We start from the raw sequence: 15,989 nt of genomic DNA, 5'->3' as shown, positions 1-15,989 counted from the left end.
TTTAATGATTATGAACTTTTATAAAAAAAAAACGTATCCATAAGAGGGTTATATTTTAAGTGTACCTACTCAACTCTGCACTTGTCACGATCAAACAATTTGATTATTCAAATTCAAATTTTTGAACTTTTGAGTTGGTAAGTCAAGTATATTGGTATACTAAATATATTTAATTCATACTTATTAGGTAAACAGAAAATATTTAAATATCTCTTTTTATACGGCATTTACGAGGACTTTGCAAACATGCAGGTTTTACAGTTGAACTTGGATAATTATCGAACTTTGTTTGGCTAAAAATCTTCAATACCTCGAACTTTTACCCGGTCCCTAGAATTTGCTATTATTGTATTATCGTTGGATAACTCGAACTTTTTGACCGATCCCTTCAAATTTGATTTAACCGAGTCCGACTGTATTTCGATTAATGAAACCTATATATAGGTAACACCCACTATATGTTTATACATTATTGGCCACTACATAGTAGTGGGGGGGGGGAGTAAGCATGTTCCCAGCCACCCTACTTTGAAAGTTGAATAAATTTGGAAGGAGTTGAGCACAAACGACAGGATTAAAAGCACAAACAAAGCACAAACGAATGGAGTTAATTTTGATTAGAAAGTCCAAAGTGGGGGGGGGGGGACATGGAGCTTACAGTAGTACGGTGTCTGCTCATGATGCAGTTGGCGAGGTGTAGCAATATTATACATAGGTATCACATGTACTGACAGTTTCAAATTTTGAAGTGTAAAATGTACAATAAAATGTGGAACGTGATTTAATACTAAACTTCAATTTCCAACGTCGCCAAAGCTGGTTTTGTTCGTACACTCGAGATACCAACTTCCATATTTTACGTATTTTACTGTGTGTTCAATATATTATTTAGTTTGCTTAAACATCGAATATCAAGGTTTCGGGGACCCACCAACCACGATTAGTCACTTTTTACAGATGCACGGTGGTGTTAAAACTTTATATTCTAAAGTTAAGAGTACAAACTTAGAGCAAAACACAAATGATACACACGTATTGTTAGCTACCTACAACATTAGGTTATATAATATTATGATGATTTAAATATAATACTTGACCGATATTTAGGAGGCTGTTTGTTTTCTGATGAATGAATTTTTAATTTGGATTGACAAAAGATAGAATAAACATAACTGTTGCAATACATATATAACTATATTTCACTATAGGTAAGTAAGACATACAACACTGTTAGATAAATATTGTCTCCTATTTAACAGAGCAAGCGCCAATTATTGTTTACGACACATGTATACAACGAACATATTATAGGCAATACTGTATTATATTATAATGCACTAATGCAGTAACAACAGTATGCGAAAAAGCTCCCACTGAGACGCATTTAGGAGGGGATACAATGTACCAACCAAGCGACAAAGTATGGGAGGGGGGCTAGATGGATTTAGCCTCCCAACAGCCAAATTAGCCGCACACCCCATCATGATTATAACAAAAAAATAAAAATATTATTACTTACAATAACATATTTTATTATAACGTTTATAATTGTATAGGTTACCTATAATAAATCTCGTTTTCAAAATGTATCTGACATTTTTTTTTTCACTAAGGTTCTTTTATCCCATATTCCCACCACTGATATATTTATTTTTATTCTGTCGTATATATTGACAATCATTTTTTTTTTCGATTTAGTTTATTTTATCGTTTCTAAGAATCTTCGAAAAACTTGCTTACCCCCCTCCCTTCTTACGTCTATCACCATCATGTCGAAAGCACTATTATTATTTATTAGTTCATTACCATATCATAGCGTATATTGCTCGCCAAATTTGATCGATGATCGACGTCGAACCAATTCTGAATGGCAATTTCTTATGCGTGTGATATTGATTTTTATGTAATCAAGTTCATAGACTATTAATTAATATTGCGCTTAAAAAATGTTAGTCCTCCCCCCACCCCAATTGAAAATCCCAAATTAATCCTATGGAGACCCTCTTCCGGTCCTGGTAATAGTGCAGCATCCGCGAATTCAAATGAATGTTGTATTTTCAGTACCTATTTAAATTATAATTCTGGTTCTAGGATGTGATTACTAAATAACACGGATGAATTTGTCGAACTCGATTGATATCCCCATCACCCCATAACATCTTATTTATAACTTTTTAATTCTAGACATCTACAGCAATTGTATTCGACCATTATTAGTAATTAGTGATAACCTTAAAATAATAATATATAGAAACATGAATTATATAATATACAACGGTCATGGTTATAGTCATATAACCTCGGATGAACTTTTGAAAACATACTACATAATATTCGTGTTTAATAAATGGTAAACAATAATTAGTATTCAATTAGTTAATTCCATAGGAATAGATTGAGGGCGGAGGCTTAATCCACCTTAAGGGGCTTAGCCCCTAAAATATTTCCTAACGTATTTCCTCGTTAGTATAATAAATTATGTTAAAAAATCTCAACTGATATTTATAGACCCCCCCCCCTCCAGACTTTTAACCATATTTACGACTATGGTTAATCAGATTTAGAAATTAAACGAAAATAAGTATGTCAATATAAAAAAAAGGTGGATAAGTGGATGTCGCTCTGCTGTACAGTAGGTTACAAGTGAGTCACTGTAATGGATGGTGTTAAATTTGAATTCAATGATATAATATCATTGTATAAGAAAAACGATTCTGATTTTTCTTTTGTTTTTCACGTCGCTTGTGAAAACTACTGGGAAATTTTTACTTTTGACCCCCCAAAGTACCAACTAGATTCACTTTCCTATCAGAAAAGTTACTATTGAAGAAAATCCAAGCACTTTTACTGTCCTAAAAGGTGATGACAGACACAAAAATAAAAATAAAAAAAAAAAAAATAATAAAAAACAAAAAAAAAACACACATCATTGTAAAATCAATACATTCATCGCTTCGCTCAGAATCTAAAACACATCATTGTAAAATCAATACATTCATCGCTTCGCTCAAAATCTAAAATTATAGTTGAACAATCATGATTTTATTTCAGAAATTACGGACATCATAACGATATGCGCAAAGCACAGCTGCTACTATGATACAATATATATTGTATATAGGTGATGGATCGCCCGAACCACTCAAACTCATATTGCTGCAGCAGGTCGTAGATCAACGGTCACCGCAGCGACCGCAAACATAACCCGTTTGTTAAATATCGACCATATTATATTGTCTAGGTACCATAATATATAACGCAGTCATCGAAAGAATTCTGTAAACACAAAATAGGTATATAATATTATATTGTATATATGTCTAACTGCCTTCTAGGTGCACGTCAGACGTCAGCTAACCTTTTAATTTTGGATTCTAGCCGATATACTGAAGCTATATATGGTGTATCTTATGTCATTGTACGCGGGGTTTTTTAACGATTATGGATCGGTGACATAGAATTTCGTTAAAACGAAAAAAGACGTGTTTCTTTATTTTTAACAGGCAATTTTTTTTATAACAATTTCAAAATGTTAAAACACTTGAAATTCTTTAAGAATTATTTAATAATCGTGATTTAAAATAAACTATTTGCAAGATATTTAGATAAATAGTCAATCCCAATATAGGTTTGTAGCTACCTAACTTAGGCATATTTTTAATCTGAGCTAATTATTGATTTCCAATATTATTATACATCGTGATCAGAACCAAAGATTGTTGTTTTGTATTTTAATAATTTCGGCAGAATTGTTATTTTTTTCGAACAGAATAATTAGTTTAGCCAGAATTATTATTCTTTTTAAACAAAATTAATAATTTCACCAGAATTATTATTGTTTTCTAACATATTCACAAAATTGTACTCAAGATTACGGTCTATTTAGTCACTTAAGTACAATAGTTGAAAAATAACGATATAATAGAATATAAACAACAAATTACAAAGCTCATCCTAATCAACGAAAAAAGAATTATTTTTAAAATGTATACGCATAATATTCATGATATACATCTTAAATGTCTGCCGATTAAACAATTTTTAACCTTTTAACTGTAAAAAAATATCAGCTAAAATATAAATGAACACTTTACATATATTATGCTGGAGTCACTAGATCGTATAAATAAATCAAATATTATTAAACGCAGAGTCTGGCTGACGAAACTCATCGAATGTATAAAAATAATCAATATTATACTCCGAAATTCCTAACAAAACACCTTTATCGCAGTCAAAAATGTTTGTAGGGTTCAAAGTGTTAATTTATAATTATATTATTTACATCCCAACACTATACACACGAAAAAATTGGACTTGGACAGACCGATAATGGGTAAAATGAACAACGAAGTCATAATAATATTTATCTAGACTCATACAAGTAATAATAACTATAAAAAAAACGCTTATATATTTCATGTGTTTTCATTCAATTTGTATTTACAGTGGTGAACAGCTAACAGCGTGGTGTCATACTATTATACACCGTATGCACTATTGAAAAATGTGTATTACCTATAATTTATTTTAAATTCAAGAAACAATTACGAATTTGAATTTATACCTAGGTAGGTACAACAATGAACGTAGAAATCGTCATTATACTGATTTTAGATGTTCTCTTAATCGGCGGACTAGCAGCAGGTGATGTTATTGAATACAAATCACATACAGGTATATTTTTTAATTAAATAATTCATTTTGAATATTCACAACCCATTAAAAATTATTTATTGAAGTGGTTAATATGAAAACGATTACAAAAGAAGTTGTTATTATTTATGTAAACTATGGGTCTTATTAAGCGTATGTAGATATTTTAAGATTTATAACCAGACCATTGGTACCACCTTTGAATGTATTATATATTTATATTTATCTCAATAACACATAACTTTAATACTTTTTTAGATTCTGAGCGGAGCGATGAATGTACTGATTTTACAATGACGAGTGTTTTTTTTTTTTTATTTTCATGTTTGTCATCACGGTTTGGGGGTAGTAAAACTGCTCCGATTTTCTTCAACGGTATCTTGTTTGATGGGAAAGTGAATCTAGTTGTTGCATTCGGGAGATCAAATTTTCAAATTTTCAATAGTTTTCAAAAGCGCCAGGAAAAACAATATAAAAAATTAGGAAAAACGGGAATTTCTAATCGAATTTTAGTTTTTGGTGTAACATTAAAACAAATGAACGTATGTATATGAATTTTTCACTGATTGTTAATATTTGCATTTTCTATATGCGATAACATAATATTCAAAATATTTTGATTTGTTTTGAACTGTTTAGAAACATTTTCTGGTTTCCAATTTTATTCGTTTTTTTTTTCTATAAATATCAATAAAATTATATTTGTTGGGTAAAAAAGCGTGAAAATGTAATGCAAGGCTCCTGATATAATGTTACGATAGCAATTGAAAAATATTAAAAATACATAGGCACTTTTTTTTTTTTATAAACATTTAAAGTTCGAATTTTGACAAAATTTATCAAATTTATAATTTAATAATTTTTTGTAGTTGAAAATTTATAAAATGTTCAACTTTTATAACTAAGGATTGAAAATTTAAAACAAGATTCCACGTAAATAGGTTATATATAAATTAATTTATTCACAATAATATCATCAAATATACTTGGTAATATCATAGGCTGACTGACCGTTTTCGCTCAGAATCGTTTTTCTTATACAATGATATTATATCATTGAATTCAAGTTTAACACCATCCATTACAGTGACCCACTTGTAACCTACTGTACAGCAGAGCGACATCCACTTATCCACCTTTTTTTATATTGACATACTTATTTTCGTTTAATTTCTAAATCTGATTAACCATAGTCGTAAATATGGTTAAAAGTCTGGAGGGGGGGGGGGGGGGGGTCTATAAATATCAGTTGAGATTTTTTAACATAATTTATTATACTAACGAGGAAATACGTTAGGAAATATTTTAGGGGCTAAGCCCCTTAAGGCGGATTAAGCCTCCGCCCTCAATCTATTCCTATGGAATTAACTAATTGAATACTAATTATTGTTTACCATTTATTAAACACGAATATTATGTAGTATGTTTTTAAAAGTTCATCCGAGGTTATATGACTATAACCATGACCGTTGTATATTATATAATTCATGTTTCTATTTATTATTATTTTAAGGTTATCACTAATTACTAATAATGGTCGAATACAATTGCTGTAGATGTCTAGAATTAAAAAGTTATAAATAAGATGTTATGGGGTGATGGGGATATCAATCGAGTTCGACAAATTCATCCGTGTTATTTAATAATCACATCCTAGAACCAGAATTATAATTTAAATAGGTACTGAAAATACAACATTCATTTGAATTCGCGGATGCTGCACTATTACAAGGACCGGAAGAGGGTCTCGATAGGAGCAATTTGGGATTTTCAATTGGGGCGGGGGGAGGACTAACATTTTTTAAGCGCAATATTAATTAATAGTCTATGAACTTGATTACATAAAAATCAATATCACACGCATAAGAAATTGCCATTCAGAATTGGTTCGATGTCGATCATCGATCAAATTTGGCGAGCAATATACGCTATGATATGGTAATGAACTAATAAATAATAATAGTGCTTTCGACATGACGGTGATAGACGAGAGAAGGGAGGGGGGTAAGCAAGTTTTTCGAAGATTCTTAGAAACGATAAAATAAACTAAATCGAAAAACACCTTTTTTTTTACAAGTAATATACAATGTGTATTATTAATACAATAAGAATAAAAAAATGAAATTTTTTATATTCAGTGTTTTTACTTTTGAAATTTTTTCTCAGATAACTATGACATCACAACAATTTATAAAACAACGTCGGAACATACTGATGGAGAAAAAATCAATCGTAAATATTTAATTACAAACGGAATTTTAACAGTTTAACATTGAACTTACTCTTTTCAGGATATCCTTTCAATAATGTTTTTTGTCCCGGGTGCTATGATGCAAAAATTCATTTGAGAACTAATGCTATTGGTATGCCAATTGAATTTAATGGATTAATTCTGAGTTCTGATAAAAAAAGTTTAGAATTCATAGCAGACAGCAAGTATTCAAAAAACATTTTTACGCGAAACCAAATTGAATACGACATTGGAGAATGGACCATCTCGAGTTTATCTATGTCCGGTACGTAAAATACCTAATGAATTATATGTTTAAATTTTGAACAATTTATGGAAATACTAGTAAGTATCAGGTGATAAAATTTGATTTAAATTATATAATTATATATTATATGATATTATAGAGAAACAATTATGTATAAATCTCATAAAAAATGTCCTTGAATATCTTTTCAAAAACGTTTAGTCAGTATTTATTTCAATTATATGTATATTTTTGAATTCATTTTACGTTTTTTAATTTTGACATGTACTCAATGCCTCAACCCTATTGTTATAGATACACCTGAAATTCTGGACTCACATCCTTTATATGAATTACTTTTGTGGAGAGCTAATAACAAAAAAGAATTGTTTAAAATCAAATGGAAACAAAGAAATTCAATTAAAATGTGTATATCTGTATCATATTTACTAGTAGATGAGTCGAAGTGTACGTTTTCAATGGACTTAACTGGTGAAGATAAGCTTGAAAAACGAGTCATATACTCTAGTAATATTAATGAATCGGTAATTAGTATTGTATATAAATATAAATATAAATATATAATACGACCTATATAGGTAATATATTCTATTAAAATGCACCAAGTCACTTTTTATACAGTTTAATATAGAATAATAAAAGGTATTTAACTTACCACTTATAATATATTATGTAGTAAAAAACTAATTTTCCAAAAAAAAATTCCATTCAGGATAAAACGTATAATTTTATTTTATAGTTCATATTAAACATTTTTTGCAGAAAATACTAAAAACGGTATTGTTCAAAAGCAATAACTGGTTATATGAAAACGAAACATATAGTTTAGATTTTAAACTCGAAAAGAAATCATCAGAATTAAAAATTTACAATGAGAAGCATGGAAGATATTATTATCAAAATGAGTATACTTATAAAACAGTATACGTCGATGGCTGTAAGATTGGAATCAAACGAATAGCTCAATGCACAGACGAGTATGGTAATAAAAAATCGTAGTTAATACTTGGGTAATACACACAACATTTATATATTTTTTTCAAACTTGAATCAAATTATAATTATATTTAAATATTTATAAACGTTCTATAATAAATATTTAGACTTAAAACTTCAAAAGTCCATAGGATTTCAGAATTATTAGCTAGGTAGTTAAAAGAATAACACTGCAGTTCTAGTGATCTACACATTATATTATTATATTAATAACCACTGTTTGTTTTTATTTTTTTATATACATATGATATGATATGATGTCATGATGAAAATAAACATATTATGTTAAACAGAAAACGAAGAAATATTTACGATAACTGCAAAAGAATTACAAAAGACACCATATTCAACAGATTTGTCAAACATCAATGTTTATCCATTGGGTAATAAATTATGCACATAAAAATCCGTTTTGAATATTCTATCTATAATTTTGTTATGAACATTTGTTGGGAACAGAAAAATGTTAATAAAAACTAAATACTCATGAACTCAATGAACGAGATACTAGGTCGAAATGCATTTCAATTTTGAACGAATCTTGAAAGCCGTTAACTCTATAATGAGATGAGAACGCGTTGTATTTGAATTTTTTTGAACGATCTCAATATCTATTAAATTTATAATAAATATTACAACACGTCAGTTTTTAGTTAAATGCATACGTTAGCAATTTTCATTGGTACACAAAAATGAATACTGTTTTGATTTTCGACTGGTGTTGACTTCATGTTCATAGATAAAGACAATGCTGGTAGATAACTTACAAGTATAGGTGAAGGTATGGGGTATGCTAAAAATTATAATTTAAGCCTCTGTTGGAGGCTTGGAGCGGATATATTTATAAGCTGTAGTGTTCTGGAGGCAAATAGTTTATACTTAGTGATATATATTCAAATCAATGTTAGGTTTTAACGAATCTGGCATTATCCATCCTACATAAATAAGACAAAATTGATCTATAAAAGAGTGATCAAAAATACTCAAATCTCACCTATTCAATTCACAGACATTTAATAATAAAACTTAAACCAAATACAAGGGGTGGGTATAAGGCGCTACGTGAAAACGTTTTATTTTATCCGTGATCAAATCACATATTATTTTAGAACTACCTATACAGTATACAAGCGTATGCTAAACATAATAATATGTCGGAAATTTTAGCCAATACGCTACGGACAAGACGACCTGTATTGCCGACTTCGGAGTGCCTTAACGGAGGATTTGCAGACAAAAACGGCTGTACGTGTCCTCCTGGTTTCAAAGGCAATAAATGCGAACACGGTGAATAATTTGAAAAATTTATTAAAAATTAAATTTGTCATAAATTTGAAATTGAAAATGCCTGATGTTTAAATAAATAAATACAAATAGTACGACATTATAACATTATATATATTAATAAGGATGCGGACCGAACGCGTTTGGCGCTGACTGCACCGGAATGTGTTCGATTCACAAAACTCACTGTCGGCAGATGATGTTTTGTACCTACAGTTTTGGGTGCAAGTGTCCGGCGGGATATAGAGGAGACGATTGCACCACAGGTATAGTAAGCGCGCTGTAAATATTTAATTTTTGTCATTTAAATACAAGGTTATCCGAGTCCAGATTTACGTGCATAATATAACATATTAACATTCAACAACATATTATATTATATATTTCAGAGTTTTAAGGCATTTTATTTTCAGTTTAAGCTGCAGTTTTTTAGGCAAATTTAAGTGTTCAGAAACAAAATAAACATTTTTGGTACCTACACCTATACGTAGCGGAAATACACGACGCATATTTTCCAAGCTAGTCCACAAATTACAATATTTTTTTATATAAGTATATGGATTGACATTTTACCTCAGATTTATTCTAGACTTTTGATGTACATTAAAAATGTAGTTTTTATTATTTATTGCACGAGATCTATTAATAAAGTATATAAACTGCAGTATGTATTAATGTGACTACACATCTACGCGCCTTGATCAATGATCAATGAATCTTTTAAGAGCAGAATGTACGAGTGGTACATACGGCGTAGATTGCGAGCAAAAATGTTCAGAGAGATGTAATTCGAAATCGTGTGACGTTTACACCGGTATTTGCAATAAAGGATGTACGACAAGTTACATTGCACCGGATTGTGAAGAAAGTAAAGCTAAATTATTAAACCTCTATAAAGTAATATCCGTGTTAAAGAAAAAATTTATATAATATAATTCGTTTTGCGTTTAGAGTATCCGTGGCTCAAATCACCGCCACAACTAGAATCGTCGGATTTTAGGTCGCTAAAATTGAAAATTGATTTTGATTCGGAAAACATACTAGGCAGTAGCAACGTAGTTAGCTCTGTCTATTACCAAATCATATTTAAGGTAAATATCATGTACCAATAGATTATATATACATATATTAAGGAAATACAATAACAAACATCAAAAATTAAAGATAATATATTATTATAGTCTAATTAAAACCTAATAACAATTTACCCACTAAAACTCCATCGTTAATTAAAAGTCACAATCAATAACAATATGACAAATTTAAAAATAATACATTTTGATGTTCCTAAAAATCAGCACAACTACCTAAAAAATCTTAGGATAAACCCGATAAGGCTTGTGATATGCAATTATAGCAGTTGTTTGAATAACAAATCAACAAATACTTTACTATTCTTTACTTACAAAAATTTTTAAAAAATACGCATATCTGGGTTATATATATATATATTTGTTTGGAACTCCTCTCATTTTGGTATATTAATTATAATTATATTTAAGGCCGCTTCAAACGAATCGAAATTTCAATACTTGGAACTAAAAGAACTCAGACATCAAAAATCCGTAATAGAAGTCATAGACGATCTCAAACCGGGAATATCATACACTTTCGGCGTTATCCTAGTATCAGAAGACGGAAATTACAATATAGATGATATCAAAACAGTAAATTACTTGACCAAGTGCCTAAGTATACACAATAATCACTAACTAATATAACATATTAGAACATAATATAATACTACAATATCAATTATTTTTTGTATAATAAAGCGCCAAGAAACATAAATTATGATGTCTACTTATTGAGTGGTACAGACTACATCAATGTTACTTGGAACAAGGTAAACAACTAAAATAAAATTGCATATAATGTTTCTACACATGTTTTTACATGTCCCTTACTGTAATTTTTTTTTATTTTTTTTTTTGAGTTTGAAACAATATATTAAATTTTAATATGTTATTAATTATTATGTTTGTTATTTCTTGTATAGATTAACGATCAAAACGAAGAGGACTGTAAAATAACTGAGTACTTGTTGAAACTGACGTTTAATCACTCTGCAGCAACACAACAACAAAGTTATTCAGAAGAAGTAAAATCCAATAATAATCATGGATATGTATTTGAAAATCTACTATTTGGTGAAAAATACGAAGTTGAAGTAACGGCAATATCAGCTACGGGTCAGGCTATACCGTCAAAAATGTCATATATTAACACCACACCTTATGGTATATGCATAATTTATATCATTACCTAGATCCATTTACCGTAAAAAACATAAATTTTCAAACTCATTTTGTAGGATTTGTAAAAATAAAAAACATAAAAGCCAAACTAAATCAGAGTTCATCACTGATAATAACGTGGGATGTTGACGAAAAATACGTGAATACGACGTTTTCTTATGTAATTAAATACAAGGTATGATGGTCATAATATATTTAATTATTTAATAACGAAAATGCAGGCAGGCAATAATGGTTTAGATAACAATACGACACCGTTTTAAGATAATATGTTATACACTGTGTCTAGGTCAATAAATATTTCAGTTGTTCAAACGAAGTAATTACAAACAACTGGACATCGCTGTTAGTTTACAATCAGACAAGACGCGAAATTTGGGATCTGATACCGAACACACAGTATGTTGTAAAAGTTGACCCAGAAATTAAAGGATATACTTACAATGACTATGCTAATGTTGTTTTTTTAAAAACACCTATCTCTAGTTAGTAGTTTTCATAAATTTCAATATTAAAGACATTCAAAATATTTTATAATATCTTAATTGGTTGATAATATTATTATAGCTCCAAAATTAACACCTTTAATTAACGACAAAGATGGTTCGTATATCACCAATCAAAGCGCATACTTCAATTGGACAATAAACAAGGCCGATTGTTCTAAACTTAATGGTTTCTTTCGAGGATACCAGATCATACTTAAAGTTAGTATAATGTATCTGTAAAGTATACATCAATTTAACTTTATGTGATTATTTTTTTGTATAAAAAGCGTACACTGAAATAATTACACAACACAATATCAAATAATGTTTTAGACTTTTATGCAATTTTAAAAATAAATGATACCATATTGTATACAGGATATAGTAGAAGGCACGCAAGTAGAAAACTCTACTAAACAAAACACGGTGAACTACGACGGATTAAAACCCGACACAAAATACGAACTGCAATTATACGTACTGACAAATTATGGATACAACTCGGAACAAGGATTGTTGATACCGTTCAAAACCAAAACTAAATGTAATGATAAGGATCTTTCTATTGCTATAAATCTTGGTACAAAATACTTTTACTCCAATTTCCCTTCATTCAATTCCATTAACACTCCACAGGATGTACGATGTACCTACATATATACCTACCAGATACCTACTATACGTAACATCGTAACAATATATACCTATTACATATATTATAAGTTATTTTTATTACATTTCAGTTTTAGAACCTGTGGACGAATTAATAGTTTACAAGAAAAACTTGAAGCACAAATCGATTGGTATCAGATGGAGTTTCTCTGACGAAGACATCATCGACGGTTTTATTGTCAGCGCAATCGATGAGAATATGAATAGTACAAAGCAAATTACCATAGAACCCAAAAGATGCGTTGCTTGGCCAAAATTATACTGCACCACTTTTGAGAACCTAATACTAAACCACCAATACACCATACAAGTATAATACTATTCAACGAATGTCGAGATTTTAGTAAATAACTATATTATACAACTTCCTAATATTGTGTTCGTTATTTAGATTAAAGCCAAGTCGATAGACTATTCTACAGGTGGTTTGGCGGCATCAGTCGTCAGCATTTTCAACGACGGGTGTAAGTATATAATATACTTTTCTATAGGTCTAAAAAAAAAAATAACAATATGTTCAACAACAAATCTAAACAGTTGCAGATAAACCGGAAAATCTCAGGACAACATTCGTAGGCTCCACGCATATTTCACTGGAATGGGACATTCCATTGATATTCAACGGTGTGTTGAAATCGTTCATAGTGAACACCGAAGAGATTTCGTCTAAAGACATAGATAAATGCTGTGATAGCAAACCCGATACAGAAATTCCGATTATAGAAGAACTCCCAACTTATAACTGCACGGTAATTATGAGATAAAACTTTTTATAGATTTACGATTGATCGTGGAACGAATAATATAGGTACGTAGGCGAGTATATTATATAAGTATTAAAATTCTAACAACCATCAGCGCAAACGACAATTATAAACCGTTTATTTATAGTATGATACATTTCAGATAAACGACTTGAAGCCCGGTTCCACTTATTCGATCAGTGTATTATCGAAAACTTCGTTATATGGTCAAACTAATAGGATACACGTGACGACTCTATCCACTCCTGTGGAGGCTGATATCATTGAAAACTATCCGTTAATAACACCTGAAAAGCAGATATCAGACAAATCTGAGGAAAGTTTCGTGGAAGAAAGTTTCGTGGACGAAAGTTTCATGGAAGAAGATTAACGTAGAATATCATTGCACTCTTAGATTAACGTAGAATATAATTGCACTTTAATAGATTCACGAGCAAGTTATATAATACGCATAGTACATAAGTATTTCTCATTATTATGTATTGGAAAATCTGCAGTTATATATTGTCATTTAAGTTTAGATAAATTTTTATTATCATTATTTTATATTCATTGCAGTTTATTATAATTCACATGAAAACCAACGTGAAAAAAAACAGGTAATTCCATACTTATAAAATATGTACTTAATTTTTATTTCATTAGATATGTATTTTCAAACAATATTTAGATCATATAAATTACAACCATAATAGCTAAACGTTGATTCCATTTATTTCAGATACAAACCTGAAGTTAATTAATAATTAATATTTAAGTCACGTGTACACATTTATAATATATAGATTATAGATACTTAAATACATTATAGTCATAAACTGACAATTGATATACAATTTATGTATTGATACTCGTTTAAATGCTAAAAACTAAGAATTGGGACGGATTCCAAAATACCTTTAAGATTATTGTAAATCAGAAATTCAAATATTTTACTTTTAACTCATAATTGTAATATTCAATTTTTCTAGAGTCACATATATTATATATATTATATTTTATGTATCTATAAAGATTTCAAAATAACTAGATGTGTAATGACGAATAAATAATAATTATAATCACATTTTTAACAAAATTTCCATTTCTAGGATATATTATAATTTATTTCCTTGAAACAACTAAAAATGTATGATTGTAATTTGACCTATTAAAGCCGATTATAAGCATTTACTCACGTAAGATGAAGCCAAATAATAAGTTATCAGGTACCAAATGCATTCATTACATAATATAATGAAAACAATGAATTACACATTATAATATAGCTAATCAGATTAAGCCGGTATAGAATTATATTAATGAAATCGAGATGACTTTAAAATAGTGTGTGGTTACTGGTTATACTATACCAAAACAATTCAACAAAGCCATAAATAATTACCGCAATACCGATTAATTTATTTTAGATAATTATAATTTATTATTTAAAGATAAAAATTATTAGTAAATATCCATTTCCAAAATTATGAACTGAGTGTCTGAATACTCCATGAGCTCATGAACAAACTATATTTAATATTCACTATAAGATAGGTTTCAGAAGTTGAGAAACTTTTTTCAAAGAATTATTATTATACATTTTTATATTTTTTATTATTATCAAATAGTCAAATTAAATTATGAACACCATCAGAAAAAATAAGAAACTGTAATAAATTGCTGAATGATGTTATTACAACACATGGGTACACGCATTAAACTAGGATCTTATTAATAATGAAGTTGCATGACCGAAAACGGAAAAACTATATTAGTGTTTATTTATTTCGAACTTCAATTCATAAGAAAATGATAATGATTTTAAAATTTAAAATGTTATTAAAAACAGCCGAAATGTCATCTATGAGTGTTTCTGTATGATTTCTTCAATGAACATGTCTTTTTATTATTCTATTATTAACACTCGTGCTTATTGTGCACTATATGATATAATATATGTATACGCGTACGATGCATGTTCAACAATTTACCTAATTGAAAAGTTAGACTACAATACGAAAAAGGTGGATAAGTGGATGTCGCTCTGCTGTACAGTAGGTTACAAGTGGGTCACTGTAATGGATGGTGTTAAATTTGAATTCAATGATATATATTATATCATTGTATAAGAAAAACGATTTTGAGCGAAAACGGTCAGTCAGCCTATGATATTACCAAGTATATTTGATGATATTATTGTGAATAAAGTAATTTATATATAACCTATTTACGTGGAGCCTTGTTTTAAATTTTCAATCCTTAGCCATAAAAGTTAAACATTTTATACATTTTTAACTACAAAATAATTTATAAATTATAAATTTGATAAATGTTGTCAACATTTGAACTTTAAATGCTTATAAAAAAAAATTTTTCCAATGTATTTTTAAT

General features: G+C 29.1%; 2 protein-coding genes across 5 annotated transcripts in view; one reads left to right on the top strand and one right to left on the bottom strand.

Annotated features, from left to right (window-relative positions):
• Positions 1–15,989, bottom strand: part of LOC132949427 (klarsicht protein) — a 171,089-nt gene that overhangs the window by 107,773 nt on the left and 47,327 nt on the right. The gene's annotated exons all lie outside the window — the stretch shown is intronic.
• LOC132949615 (uncharacterized) lies at positions 3,883–14,578 on the top strand. Its single transcript, XM_061020596.1, has 21 exons — positions 3,883–4,677; positions 6,823–6,888; positions 6,948–7,172; positions 7,449–7,678; positions 7,917–8,136; positions 8,444–8,533; positions 9,318–9,437; positions 9,560–9,700; positions 10,165–10,302; positions 10,386–10,525; positions 10,937–11,126; positions 11,210–11,280; positions 11,434–11,674; positions 11,749–11,867; positions 11,982–12,177; positions 12,260–12,399; positions 12,559–12,724; positions 12,924–13,162; positions 13,244–13,316; positions 13,390–13,601; positions 13,759–14,578. Exons 1-21 carry the CDS (start codon positions 4,584–4,586, stop codon positions 13,984–13,986), a joined length of 3,339 nt encoding a protein of 1,112 aa, XP_060876579.1. The 5' UTR covers positions 3,883–4,583; the 3' UTR covers positions 13,987–14,578.

The sequence above is a fragment of the Metopolophium dirhodum genome, chromosome 7, assembly GCF_019925205.1.
Source record: "Metopolophium dirhodum isolate CAU chromosome 7, ASM1992520v1, whole genome shotgun sequence".
In the NCBI taxonomy this organism is placed as follows: Eukaryota; Metazoa; Arthropoda; class Insecta; order Hemiptera; family Aphididae; genus Metopolophium; species Metopolophium dirhodum.
This window is presented reverse-complemented; position numbering and strand designations above follow the sequence as displayed.